This window comes from Eubalaena glacialis, chromosome 13 (assembly GCF_028564815.1).
Source record: "Eubalaena glacialis isolate mEubGla1 chromosome 13, mEubGla1.1.hap2.+ XY, whole genome shotgun sequence".
NCBI classification, from domain to species: domain Eukaryota; kingdom Metazoa; phylum Chordata; class Mammalia; order Artiodactyla; family Balaenidae; genus Eubalaena; species Eubalaena glacialis.
Window position 1 is genome coordinate 57,252,069 of NC_083728.1, and position 13,110 is coordinate 57,265,178.

The 13,110-nt window shown below is 55.9% G+C and overlaps 4 protein-coding genes, 1 long non-coding RNA gene and 3 other non-coding genes across 8 annotated transcripts; 3 read left to right on the plus strand and 5 right to left on the minus strand.

Moving 5' to 3' along the window:
• Window positions 1–300: 300 nt before the first annotated feature.
• On the minus strand, window positions 301–1,860 carry LOC133104193 (small EDRK-rich factor 2-like). The gene is given in 2 exon segments (XM_061209844.1): window positions 301–328; window positions 1,643–1,860. Coding segments are annotated over 2 exon segments (246 nt in total).
• Window positions 1,861–2,782: 922 nt separating this feature from the next.
• Window positions 2,783–5,591, plus strand: NDUFB10 (NADH:ubiquinone oxidoreductase subunit B10). The gene is made up of 4 exons (XM_061208617.1): window positions 2,783–3,038; window positions 4,423–4,561; window positions 5,024–5,163; window positions 5,427–5,591. The coding sequence occupies exons 1-4, from the start codon at window positions 2,891–2,893 to the stop codon at window positions 5,528–5,530; spliced, it is 531 nt and encodes a 176-aa protein (XP_061064600.1). The 5' UTR covers window positions 2,783–2,890; the 3' UTR covers window positions 5,531–5,591.
• A 249-nt stretch (window positions 5,592–5,840) lies between these two features.
• On the minus strand, window positions 5,841–7,659 carry RPS2 (ribosomal protein S2). Its single transcript, XM_061208757.1, has 7 exons — window positions 7,462–7,659; window positions 7,284–7,373; window positions 7,037–7,144; window positions 6,607–6,780; window positions 6,367–6,526; window positions 6,054–6,145; window positions 5,841–5,959 (listed from the first exon to the last, which is right to left on the minus strand). Exons 1-7 carry the CDS (start codon window positions 7,654–7,656, stop codon window positions 5,879–5,881), a joined length of 900 nt encoding a protein of 299 aa, XP_061064740.1. The 5' UTR covers window positions 7,657–7,659; the 3' UTR covers window positions 5,841–5,878.
• Window positions 6,212–6,340, minus strand: LOC133104622 (small nucleolar RNA SNORA64/SNORA10 family). The gene has a single exon (XR_009703680.1). It is a non-coding gene; the product is annotated as a small nucleolar RNA SNORA64/SNORA10 family (small nucleolar RNA).
• Window positions 6,850–6,983, minus strand: LOC133104621 (small nucleolar RNA SNORA64/SNORA10 family). The gene has a single exon (XR_009703678.1). It is a non-coding gene; the product is annotated as a small nucleolar RNA SNORA64/SNORA10 family (small nucleolar RNA).
• A 500-nt stretch (window positions 7,660–8,159) lies between the features above and the next one.
• Window positions 8,160–8,286, plus strand: LOC133104571 (small nucleolar RNA ACA64). Its single transcript, XR_009703634.1, has one exon. It is a non-coding gene; the product is annotated as a small nucleolar RNA ACA64 (small nucleolar RNA).
• A 1,151-nt stretch (window positions 8,287–9,437) lies between these two features.
• On the plus strand, window positions 9,438–12,163 carry RNF151 (ring finger protein 151). The gene is given in 5 exon segments (XM_061208758.1): window positions 9,438–9,485; window positions 9,487–9,498; window positions 10,349–10,494; window positions 10,823–10,919; window positions 11,681–12,163. Coding segments are annotated over 5 exon segments (786 nt in total).
• Window positions 9,656–13,014, minus strand: LOC133103365 (uncharacterized). The gene is made up of 3 exons (XR_009703272.1): window positions 12,931–13,014; window positions 12,257–12,372; window positions 9,656–9,863 (listed from the first exon to the last, which is right to left on the minus strand). It is a non-coding gene; the product is annotated as an uncharacterized LOC133103365 (long non-coding RNA).
• Window positions 13,015–13,110: the final 96 nt, after the last annotated feature.

Genomic DNA, 13,110 nt, shown 5'->3' on the forward strand with positions numbered 1-13,110 from the left:
GGCCCCCTGCTGTCCCCTCTAATCACCTACTCTGTCACAGGCCCAAGGACCTTCTCTGGTGGGATAGATCCCAGAAGCCCACTTGCCCCTCGCCAGGAAGCTGGCATGCTTCCCCCCAACGCCCCCCTTGCCAGCCCACTGACCATGGAGGCCTGTCCCTGCAGGTTAGGAAGGGAAGGGGCCACCTCACCAGGCGTCGGAGGTCGAGTGGCAGGGCCAGGACACACAGCAGCCAGATCCCAGATTTAGCCCCTGGCAGGGGAGCTCTGTCATCTCCTGTGGCGGATGTGGGCTCTGGTGTCAGGAGCGGGCCTGGCCCAGGGCAGGGCTAAGGGGGGCAGCCTGGGCAGCCCGGGGGGGTGCACCTGGAGCTAGGGCTGGCACTCATTTCCTCAAGGGTCCTGGGACTGGGTCACACACTTTGTTTTCTGCTTCGTGTGACCCTCCAAGACAGGAACAACTTGGCCTGGTAGGGGGTTTAGGAACTCGGGTTGGGGAGCTTCCCTTGGGCAGCTGCCATTAGGAGGGTCTGAGTCCAGTTTGCTGGCCTTGAAGCAGAGCAGATTCCTGTGCTGTCCTGAGGGCTGTGAGCCTGAGCTGGACAAACGGCGGGAAGATGGGGAAGTTTGGCTCTGTGCCCAGAGGATCACTAGAGCTGTGATTCAATCAAGGTCCCTTGACTCTAGTAGCTATGAGCCAAGAACACTTAGGATACTTTTTTTTTTTAATATTTATTTATTTGGTTGCACCGGGTCTTAGTTGCAGCAGGCGGGCTCCTTAGTTTCGGCATGCATGTGGGATCTAGTTCCCTGACCAGGGATTGAACCCCGGGCCCCCTGCATTGGGAGTGCAGAGTCTTAACCACTGCACCACCAGGGAAGTCCCTTAAGATAATTTTATGAACTTAAATTTTTTTTTATACTTTTTAAAAATAAATTTATTTATTTATATTTTATCTTTGGCTGTGTTGGGTCTTCGTTGCTGCGCGCAGGCTTCCTCTAGTTGTGGCGAGCAGGAGCTACTCTTCGTTGCAGTGCGCAGGCTTCTCATTACAGTGGCTTCTCTTGTTGCGGAGCACGGGCTCTAGGCGCGCGGGCTTCAGTAGTTGTGGCTTGTGGGCTCTAGAGCGCAGGATCAGTAGTTGTGGCGCATGGGCTTAGTTGCTCCACAGCATGTGGGATCTTCCCGGACCAGGGCTCGAACCCGTGTCCCCTGCATTGGCAGGCGGATTCTTAACCACTACGCCACCAGGGAAGTCCCTGAAATCTTTTATTTTTTAATTCAAAGATTTTATGGTTCTAAAGTTCTGTAATTGTAGAATCAGAGTTTTACAGGCCTAAGATATCTCTGCAGGTCTGTGGATTTTGCATCCCTGGGTGCTAAAATTCTATGCTACTAAAATCTACAATTCTTTGTTTTTGTCATTGTTTTTGAATGACAAAGCTACTTTTAATACTTTGGGCTGAGTCCTGCAGGAAAAAAATCACTGGGAAGGGGTAAACCCCTCAGCCCAGAAATGGCCCTGGGGGAGAGGGGCTCCCTGAAGGAAGGTAGCACAGGAGCGACATGTTGCAGACTCAGGGCCAAAGGGAACACCCTCGGTGCTGGGCCTGGGAGCACACGGTGGGGGCTCCAGCCACACAGGCCAAGGGCCAGAGGGTTAGACATGGATCCACAAAGCTGCTTGGGTTCCTCCCTCTCATTTGCCTTTTTCTGCTTCTGCTGCATGATCTCTGAGTCTGTCCGCTGCTGGGTGGCAGCAGAAAACCATCATCTGGGCGCTTTCCCTTAACTGAGTACTATACTCTGCTTTCTCATATTCCTCTGGTGGGCGAGCTCGTGCTGGTTACTGCGGGTCATGCGATGACTCCGGCCCACCTCCACTGGGTCCCCTCGTTCAGCCCGACATTGCAGGCCAATGTTATGATTAGTTGAGTGTGACAGTTTCTAAGAGTTCATGATTTGAAGATTTAAGGTTACTATGATTCCGGATTCTGTGCGTCCATAGAGTTAATGACTGAGCCCAGCCTCTGGGCAGGAAGTAACCAGCACCCATCCTCCCTGGTGCTAGCCAGGGGGTGTGCCAGGTATGGAGATCACAGAGGGTGGCCAGTAGGGCCCTGGTCAGTGGAGCTGCCTCAAGGGCACAACAGTGCTCAGGGCCAGGATGGAACCCTCAGAACCAAAACAGAGTGCCCTGTGCCCAGGGTAGGAGCCACTTCTCCCTAGTCGGGGGGTGGGGGTGGGGGTGGGGGGTGGGGGGGCAAACCCTACCTCCTGTGCTGCCCCAGGCAGCCCCCTCTCCAAGCTCAGTGGCATCAGCCAGTCCATGAGGGGCCCTGGCAGACACAATGGAGCTCAGAGAGGGATGTAGGGAATGGACAATCCAGGAAGGCTTCCTGGAAGAGTACAGCCTTTGGCAACTTGTGTTATCTGTTGACTTTGTCATTTGCTCTACCGGCCTGAGTTCTCCAGAAGAGCCCAGCTGTGTTCATCATCCTGTTCCCTGCTGCACTTGGCACGTGCCTACACGCCATCCGAACTGAATGAATAGTTTCCTTACTCCTGTGTCTGTCTCCCCTTAGAATGTAAATAGGGATCTCTGTTTCCTTCACCGCTGATACCAGCGCCCAGCACACAGTAGGCGCTGGTCGCGGGTGCAATGGCGCTTCGGTCCTATGAGGGGGCGCTCGCACTGCGAAGCATCTCCCGAGGCCACACTTGGGCAGGCGGGGCGAACTACAAGTCCCATGGTGCCTCGCGGGCGCCGGCCGTCCTGCGCAGGCGCGGCCGCTCTCCGGTGTCCTCTGTGCGGGCGAACTAGGCCGCGGGACCAAGGCGGAGGCCGCGGGAGCGCGTCCAAGAGTCGAGCCCGCCGCGCGCCGCCGCCATGCCGGACAGCTGGGACAACAACGTGTACCCCGAGCCCCCGCGCCGCACGCCGGCGCCCTCGCCGCAGACCTCTCTGACCAACCCTATCACCTATTTTACGAAGGCTTTTGACCTCCTCGTGGACCGGCCAGTGACCCTCGCGAGAGGTACGAGCCCCAGCCGGGCCTTGCGCCCCGGGGCCCCCCAACCGTTCCCGGGCCCCCCGCACCCGTCACTCAGCCTGGACCCCCACTGCACCCCAGGCCTCACCTCTTGGGACGCCCCAACTCACACACACACCAAGAGCCCTCACTGCTGTATGGCCCCTGCCGCCGTCCACGGACCCCTGGTCTCCGGCCTCGCTCAAATGTTAGGGGCTGTTTGCTGATCGAAGTCATCTGCGTCCTGAGGCTTGTTAGATCCCACTCTCCCTGCACGCTTTGCATCCTGCGTTTTGCACAGCAGGCGGTCACAGAGGGCTGTTGAGGTACAGGGGTTCTCCCAACCCTTTGCATGCCTGCAAAATGGCCCGGGTGGTCACTGATGGCCGAGGCCCCTTCCACCTACGTGTGCTGTAACTTGCCCTGCGTGTGTGCCCACGCTTGAGAGCTGCCCAAATTCCGCCATCTCTGGTCCAAACTAGGTGAACGTTTTAAACCATCGTTGTCCAGTTTGTGGTTCAGCCATCTTGGTGGTGCAGCAGGCAGAGCATAATGCCCTTAGTCCCTAGTGCCAGGCGATTCATTCATGCACGTAATTAATCAATCCATTCGTTCAACAACAGAACATTTGGGGTGCATAGCATGCTCTGGTGGCTCTTTGTGGGGGGAGGAACCACCCCCACCCCACCCCACCCCGCCCCACCCCGCCCCACCCCGCCCCAAGGTCTGGAAAAGACAGTAGTGGATCTGCTCCCTCTTTTGTATAGCAGTTTTTTAGAAAGTATTTTATACGTCTGGATGGATGAGATCTCACTAGGTCTAACTTGTTCATTTACCCATGGGGAAGTTGAGGCCGGAAGGTCAGCAGTAGCAGAACTGGGACTGGAATCCCTGCTGGTGGCTCCCTGTTGGGGCCTCTTTGCCTCCACAGTGGAATCCCCGTGCTCTGGGGGAGCTGGGCCGGCAGGAGGGACTGTAGCAGGGTGTGGGCTTGCAGAGAACGGGCTCTGAATCCTGCCATCTCTCAGAGCCTGGGTCTCCTCTCTGTAAATGAAAAGGATCTGCCCCCCATAGGGTTATCGTGGGGACAAAGTGAGTTAATGTATTATGCAACACAGGGTGGTTCCTGGCTTACAAGAAACTCTCCATAAACCGTAGACATTGCCATTTGTAGCCCAGTCCTTTCCAGGACTGTCTGCCAGCCCACACCTCTTCTTTGGGAGTCCAATTGCCAGTCTTAGTAAAAGCTGAGAACATTTGGGAAACCTGCCTCTTCCACGGCTTATGAGAAATACAAAGCTAAGAGCCCTTTCAAACTGTGGCTTGTCCAAACCAATAGGGCCTTTGGACTTGGGGTTTTCTCTTTGCACCTGGGGTTTTCTCTTTGCAGAGTTTATAGAGCGGCAGCATGCCAAGAACAGGTATTATTACTACCACCGTGAATTCCGCCGCGTGCCGGACATCACTGAGTGCAAGGAAAAGGACATATTGTGCATGTTTGAAGCAGAAATGCAATGGAGAAGAGACTAGTAAGTCCTCCCCCTTGGGCTTCTGCTCTTAGTCAGTGAATACTACTGAGAGCCCTGTGCAATGAGCATATTCCCTCCCGATGCCATGAGATGGTGGCCAACCCAGATCTAGGGGTGGCGGGGCCAGACCACAGGGCTCCCAGGCCCTGCCTTCATTTTACTTTCCCTGAGTACAGGGAATCCTTATAGACTTAGACCAGCGGTCCCCAACCTTTTTGGCACCAGGGACCAGTTTCATGGAAGACAGTTTTTCCACGGGGTGGCGGTGGTGGGGGGGAGGTTCAGACAGTAATGCGAGCGACGGGGAGTGGCAGATGAAGCTTCGCTGGCTCACGCGCCCGCCACCCAACGCCCACCTCCTGCTGTGCAGCCCGGTTCCTAACAGGCCATGGACCGTAGCGGTCCACGGCCCTGGGGGTTGGGGACCCCTGTTGTTCACCACCTTTCTCATTTTCCTTTCAGCAAAGTTGATCAGGAAATTGTCAACATTATCCAGGAAAGGCTAAAGGCCTGTCAGCAGAGGGAAGGTGAGAGCTACAGGCAGAACTGTGCCAAGGAGCTGGAGCAGTTCACCCAGGTGGCCAAGGCCTACCAGGACCGCTGTGAGTCAGCTCCACCCCAGCCTGCCCCCAGCTACTCCTGCTTCTGCCACCTCACTTCACAGTCCTCCTTCCAGTCTCCACACAGCTGGGTACTAAACGTTTTGCTAATTAGCCCAGTGTCTGGTGGTTGTAGAAGAAAATCACCTTACCTCATCCCTTGTCTGCTCAGTAACTTGTCTTAGCCGCCTGAGCCCTCCCTGCATGGAGAAAAGACCACAAATTCCCATCATGGACCATGACTCCCCTCCCCATCTCTTTCCCAGATCATGACCTGGGGGCCCATTATTCTGCCAGGAAGTGCCTGGCAAAACAGAAGCAGAGGATGCTGGCAGAGAGAAAAGCCGCCAAAGAGGCTGCTGCTGCCTGAGGCAGCTCGAGCCACCTCACGTGTCTGTCGCTGTTGCTAAAATAAAGAGTAATGGAATCTCTGTGGTGTCATCTTTAGCCCCCAACCTTGACACACTGATAAGCTTTATTCAGATTTCTCATGTTATTGGCCCCATTTCCCTTCCAAATTCAGCCACCACTAAACTTGAGAATAGGGAGTTCCCTGACGGTCCAGCGGTTAGGGACTCTGCACTTTCACTGCTGGGGGCCCAGGTTCAACCCCTGGTCGGGAAACTAAGATCCCACAAGCTTCATGGTACGGCCCCCCCCAAAAAAACGAGACAACTATATAAACTAGCTTCAATCACTTTATTTTTCTTATAGAAAACTATGTGGTGGCTACAGCTGGAGCCTGGGTCCTCTGCACGGAAACTCTGGTGTGGGTCTTCACAAGATGGTCAGTGAATTCCTAGAAAGACAAAAAAGGCTTCAGTTGTAACCAAACAGACTGCTACCCTTTGCTTTGCCCGGCCTGCCTAACAGGGTAGCAGGGCAGGCAGTACCTGATATGGAGACTTGGTGAACACTGTCTCTTTCCAGAGATCAGGAGTGAGATAACTGTAAGTCTTGGAAATGGCATCAAAAGTGGCCTTGGCTGAAAAAGGGAAAATAGGAGAGGATTAGTGAACTGACCTGAGATGAACCCCCAGTTATAGCAAGAAGCTGTCGCACTCCTAGGAACAGAAAAGCCACTGTGGGCCAGTCTGTCGTACATTAGGAGGGCCTTCCTCTCTCTCTCTCAAAATACACCAACCACACACAGAATGTGACTGAGCAGAGCTGAGAGAAGCCAGAGTCTACATGTGGGCCACCTACCGAAGTTGCCCAGCGTTGCAGTGCAGCCCCTGGCAGAGGTGTAGCAGTCGTCAATTCCAGCCATCATCAGTAGCTTCTTGGGCACAGGGGCTGAGACGATGCCAGTGCCCCTGGGGGCAGGGATGAGGCGCACCAGCACAGAACCACAGCGGCCAGTCACCTGGGAAGGGGTAGAGTCAGGAGATGGGGTGGAGAGTCTGCACCACTGCAGGCCCTGCCACGCACCACCATCCAGCTTACCTTGCAAGGGACGGTATGGGGCTTGCCAATCTTGTTCCCCCAGTAGCCTCGTCGCACGGGGACGATGGAGAGCTTGGCCAGAATGATGGCCCCACGGATGGCAGTGGCTACCTCCTTAGAGCACTTCACACCCAAACCAACATGTCCGTTGTAATCCCCGATGGCGACAAACGCCTGCAAAGAGACTGACGTGGTTGGTGGTCCGCTGCCCTTCATAACATCAGTAGCCGCCAACCACACAGGGTCTGTTGTGCCCCTCAAGGAAAGACTGGCCACCAGGAAACCTATCTGAGATCCTGAGGAGATCCTTTCTCTCTCTCCCCATTACGAAAGTCACACGCGTGAAGACAAGTGCAACCATGCAGAGCTGAGAGAGTCTCACAAAAACCTTTGGTAGAAACAGCCTAGGAAAATAAGATGGCTGGAGTACCTTGAACCTGGTCCGCTGGCCAGCACGGGTCTGCTTTTGCACAGGCATGATCTTCAAAACCTCGTCCTTGAGAGATGCCCCCAAGAAAAAGTCAATGATTTCAGATTCCTACAGGAAAAAAATTTGTGACAAAACTGTTTAATAAAACCAAAAGTGGAGCCTAGGACCCCTCAATGTCCAACCAATGACAAAGCTCCCTCGACCCCAGGCCAAGAACCCACCCAAGAAAAAGAAAACCTGTGTTTACCTTGATGGGCAAAGAAAAGAGATAGATCTCCTCCAGGGACTTGATCTTCATGTCCTTGACCAAGCGGCCCAGCTTGGTGACGGGGAGCCACTGGAAAAGGAAAAGGCGCAGCAGGTGCCCAGCACCGCCTTCCCGGTGCCGTCCAAGGGCCCGCCTCACGCGCATAGCGCAGACCTACCTCCTTGTCCTCGGCCTTGCCTCCGCGAGCTCCGCGGCCTCGGCCCCGGCCCCGACCGCGACCCCGGCCCCGGCCCCGTACGCCGCTGCCGAAGCCTCCGCGGAAGCCACCACGGCCTCCCATGCCAGGGCCCCCGGGGCCTCCGGGGCCTCCGGGGCCTCCGGGCCCTCCCGCAGCACCGGCGTCATCCGCCATTTGCTAAAAAGAGTAACAAGAACCAGCCAGTCAGTGAGGCCCTGGCATCTACGGACGCCTCGGGCACCCAGGCCGGGCTTCAGCCCCAGAGCGCGGGCGCACCAGCCCGGACCTTGGCGATGGCGGCAGATTCCTACCGCCCAGGCCCACCGGCCGCCGCTACTAACGCGGATACTCACGTGTTTTTAGGGAAAAAAAAGAAGGAAGCGGCCCTCAAGGGAGTCTTTATATAGCGCCAAGCGCCGCGAGATGTCGGCTGCCCCACCCCAATCGCTCTTGCGCCAAGGGCCTATAAAACAGCCTGTGATTGGCTCCGAGGGGCCCCGCCCCCGCCGAGCTCTGCGAGTGCCTGCGTGTCTGCGGCCCCGGAATCTGCGCGCCTGGGACGCTGCTATAAGGACCTGCTCGGCCTCTACCTCGTCTTCTCCGGCTGCAGGTAGGTCTGTTCAGAAGGTGCTTCGGTCTGGCACTTTGCGGTGCTGTGGGGTGATTGGGAGATCGGCGTTGGTTGAAAATCACCTGAGGCTTTGGCCGTGGCCGCAGGTGAGACTCGGCGCCCAGAGCCACCGGGGGCCTCAGCTCACCGCCCGCTCCTCCGTGTGGGGAGGTGAAACCCAGGCCCCGACACGCGCCGCCGCTCCGGGCTCGGTTGAGGCCGCTCTCATGTTCTGGACTCTGGTACCTGATCCCTGATCTCGTCTTCTACACGCAGGATACCTGGATGCTCAGAGCCTGAGGCCGACGACGCCATGACCGCGGGGGAAGGGGGGCTCTGCTTTCGTTTTTTAATAAAGCTGTTGATCTAATTCATCCATGTGTGGGTGTTCTTGATCCCCCGACTACCATCCTGGAAAACGCATCTAGTGACGTGGGGACCGAGGTGTGCTGTGGAGGAGAGACCTTTGTGGGACACCTCTTCCTGGCCAGCTCAACTCTGCTTTGGATGCCACGCAGGGGTAGAACCCGGTTTTGGAGGTTGGCAGGTGATTTCTAAGATCCCACCCTCCAAAAGCGGCAGAGCCAGGTTTGAAACCATATTATTTCTACCCACACCCCGTATCTTCTACATCAGCATGTAAAGTACCTTGAGCTTGAGGTGAGTCAGGCTGGATCAGCAAAACACTAACAAGGGTGGGAGTGTAAGACTTGCAGCTCAGAGGCTTGCAGTGGCTCCCTACTACTCTCAGGAAAGGGTTAGGGCCTTTAGGATTTGATGAGCTCAACACTCAGTGGTATTGAAACTGCAGTTCTCTCTTCTGTGCCTCACACATGGAAATTGGTTTCCCTACATCTTTCCTCATAGGCCTACCCAGGCGGTCAGCCTACGTGCTCTGGGAGGCTCTCCCACATGCTAGGCTCCTGCTGCGGTGCCACGGAAATCTGATCCTCACTCCTGGTCTGTACCCTGGAGCTAGCTCCATAGGTCTCTGATCCTAAGAGACCTGGTGATGAGTCAATGTCTAAATCCCCTGAGCTCTTGGGGTTCTGGCCACCTGGGCAGCCTATTTGAGGAAGGAGAGGGGAACAGTCCCTGCACTCCTGCTAGAGCCTCATCTTTGGGGAAGTAGCCCCTGGAAGCTTGGTTCCAGCCTTAGTGCTATTTGAAGATGGCTGTCAGCCACCCCAAAGGCAGAGGCAAGGCAGGGGCTCCAGAGACCTATCCCGGGTCTGGGCTGCCCTGTGACTCTTGAGAGGGGAGCAAGAGCCAGGTGGTGCCCTGGGCCAGGGCTGTGATTGGCCTGAGCTGGACAATGCCACTGTGATGTCAGCCTGCTGCTGCTATGAAATGGAGGCTCCTGAGCCCCAGCGGTCAGTGGAGCTGCCATCCAGACAGAGATCATGGTGAGCTTTTAGACCTGTCCAGAGCTGGACCCCATTCCTCACTAAGATGATGTGCACAGTGGGGTACAAGCTCCCAAATAGGACACGGAAACCTTCCAGAGGGCTCTGGCCAAGTCTTTTTTTTTTTTTTTTTTTTAATTAATTTATTTATGGCTGTGTTGGGTCTTCGTTTCTGCGCGAGGGCCTTCTCTAGTTGTGGCAAGCGGAGGCCACTCTTCATCGCGGTGCGCGGGCCTCTCACTATCGCGGCCTTCTTGTTGTGGAGCACAGGCTCCAGACGCGCAGGCTCAGTAATTGTGGCTCACGGGCCCAGCTGCTCCGCGGCATGTGGGATCTTCCCGGACCAGGGCTCGAACCCGTGTCCCCTGCATTAGCAGGCAGATTCTCAACCACTGTGCCACCAGGGAAGCCCCAAGTCTTTTTTTTTTAAATAGTATTTATTTATTTGGTTGCACTGGGTCTTAGTTGTGGCTCATGGGCTCCTTAGTTGAGGCTTGAGAACTCTTAGTTGCAGCATGCATGTGGGATCTAGTTCCCTGACCAGGGATCGAACCCGGGCCCCCTGCATTGGGAGCACAGATTCTTATCCACTGTGCCATCAGGGAAGTCCCTCTGGGCAAGTGTTAACTCCAGGCCAAGGCCAGCTTCTACAGCTGGAGGTTGGTAGTCATGGGGGGTCTTGACCCTCACCGCTGTCGCCTCAAAGTGGGTGCTGACCCAGCCCTCCACTTGGGGCTCTCATGTGGCCCACCTCCCACCCAAAGCTTCCTGGGGTCCTTCTCTGGGCATGTGGAGTGGGGAGCCAGATCCTGGTCCCAGCCAGGCCCTGATGCTGGCCTGGCCTTCGCAGAGTGGCGGGTATGATCTCAACCTCTTCGCCAGCCCTCCCGACTGCAACTTCCTGTGCTCTGTCTGCCATGGAGTTCTCAAGAGGCCGATGAGGTTGCCATGCAGCCACATCTTCTGCAAGAAGTGCATCCTCCCGTGGCTAGCCAGGTGCTACTGGGCACCCAAAAGGCTGGGAGGGCAGGGGTGGGGCTGGGAGCCATTCCTGGGGCCCAGAACAGAGAGGAAGGTCAGCCAAGCACTGGGTCATGACGGCCATAAAGTTCAGCTGCCAAATCTCCTGGGACACTAATGTATGTGAGTCTGGTCACCCTGTGGTATCTGCAGCCCTTAACCCCAGCCTCAGAGCTGAGAGCTCCCTATAAAGCCCTCTTATGTCTCTTCCAGCTAAAGAGAAGGAGGGACCACCAGGGGAGGCATGTTGCTGCCACTTGCTCTCCTCCCACTCCCAACAATCAACCCCACTCATGTCTCCTAGACAAAAGACCTGTCCGTGCTGCAGGAAAGAGGTGACACAGAAAAAGATGGTCCATGTGAATAAACTCCGGAAGATCATTGGCCGCCTGGAAGTCAAGGTAGCTCAAAACACCCACTCCACCCTACCCTCCTCACCCCTGTAGGGGTGGGGAGCAGAGCCAGAAGAGGGGTTGAAAAGAATCCCATCCTCAGAACTGAGAGTTTCTACACCAACAGACTGCCCTCCTTGAGGTCATCAGACTTGGCTGAATTTGAGTCACTTCTCTACCGCTTACTTGCTGTGTGACTTTGGGCATGTTACCTAACCTTTCTGAGCTCCAGGAGCCCCAGCTGTAAAATGGGGATTATAGAGGATGGAGTGTCTGTTGTGCTGCCCATTACTCTCCAGCCCCGTAGTTTTATAGATGGGGAAATTGAGATTTTTTTTTTAAAAACCTGACTGGGCAGTTCCCTCATGGTCTAGTGGTTAGGATTCAGTGCTTTCACTGCCGTGGCTCAGGTTCAATCCCTGGTCGGGGAACTAAGATCCCACAAGCCACACAGTGGAACCAAAAAAAAAAAAAACCTGGCATACAAACAATCCACCAGACCAACCCAACCATGTAACTCCCTGTTCTCTAAACCTCAGGTCCTGTTCCCCTCCTCTCAGAGATCTAGATTTTTCCCACCTCCAAGCATTTGCTCCACTGTTTCCCTCTCTCCACCAAGCCAGTGGTACATAAGAGCTTGGGAGGCTCCCAGTTCAGTGGTTCCTGCTCAGTGGAATGCCACGGATGGGGGATTCTATGGGGGGCGGCCGGCTCATGGCTGGCAGTGCCTCACCTGGTTTGGCTCACACGATGCTCTCCTCCACCCCCAGTGCAAGAACGCCGAAGCTGGCTGCCTGGTGACGTGCCCCCTGGCCCATCGGAAGGGGCACCAGGACTCATGCCCTTTCGAGCTGATGGCCTGTCCCAACGAGGGGTGCACGTCGCGGGTGCCTCGTGGGAACCTGGCCGAGCACCGGCAGAATTGCCAGCATGGTGCCCATCAGCGCTGCCCCCTGGGCTGCGGGGCCACCCTGGGCCCGGCCGAACGCGCAAGCCACAACTGCTACCGTGAGCTGCGCGAGGCCTGGTGCCAGCGCCAGGAGCGCTGCCGGACCCTGGTGCTGTGCCTGCTACAGCGCATGCGCAAGGTGTATCGGTCTGCCAACCTCATCCGCCGGCAGCTGGCCCAGCTCGGAGAGTTCCTGGAAGATGACGGCCTGCTCTTGGGCGCCCCGCAAGAGGAGGCTGAGGCCCCCCCAGAAGGCAGCATTGGGACTGAGATGTGGGGGGCCCAGGGCCAAGCTACCTTGTAAATAGGGGAGTAAATAAACGCAGAGCCCAGGCCTGGCCGCCTCACCACCGCTGTGCTTGCTGGCCTCACGCCTCCCCCTCCAAGCATTACTCACCTCATCTGAAAGGGACATCTTGGCCTGTTTCCCTGGACCTTTCCAAGTTCTTTCCCACCAGTTCTTCACACTGGCTCACCAGCTTCTCTGGTGTCTCCCAAGTGCCTAGAACAGTGCTTTGCACGTGGAATGTGCTCAATCAATATTTGAACGGCTCTGAAATCACCAGATTTATTAATTTACCTGCGATATTTCTCATACTATACCGGAAGCCCTAAGGCAGAGCCCGGTTCACAGGCTCTATCTGCTAACTCACCACACCTGACCACTCTTGCCCCAAATCCCAGAATGCCAAGGGGGCAGGAGTCTTGGGATTACTTTTGTAAACATTTCCTACAAATACCTTTTTTGCTTTTTTTTAATACATTTATTTATTTATAAATAAAAATGCGCACGGCCTTTTGCTGCGGCAAGCCGGGTCTACTCTTCTTGCGGTGAGCGGGCTTCTCACTGCAGTGGCTTCTCTTGTGGCGCAGCACGGGCTCTAGGCGCCCAGGCTTCAGTAGTTGTGGCTTGTGGGCTCTAGAGCACAGGCTCAGTAGTTAAGGCGCAGGGGTTTAACTTTAGTTGGCCTACAGCATGTGGGACCGTCCCGGACCAGGGTTCGAACTCATATCCCCTGCAGTGGCAGGCGGATTGTTAACCACTGCGCCACTAGGGAAGTTCCCAAATACCTTTTTAAATGTCCAGTAAAATGATAGGCAGCTGGAGACCCCAACACGCTGCCAGTCGGCCCCAGCCGCTTCCACGTTGTTCTACAGCCCGCCCCCTAAGCCGGAAACGCTTCTGCCATCTTCCGCTTCCTGACGCCGCTCCGCTGCCCACAGCAAAGATGTCGCCGAGGCCGTAGCGCT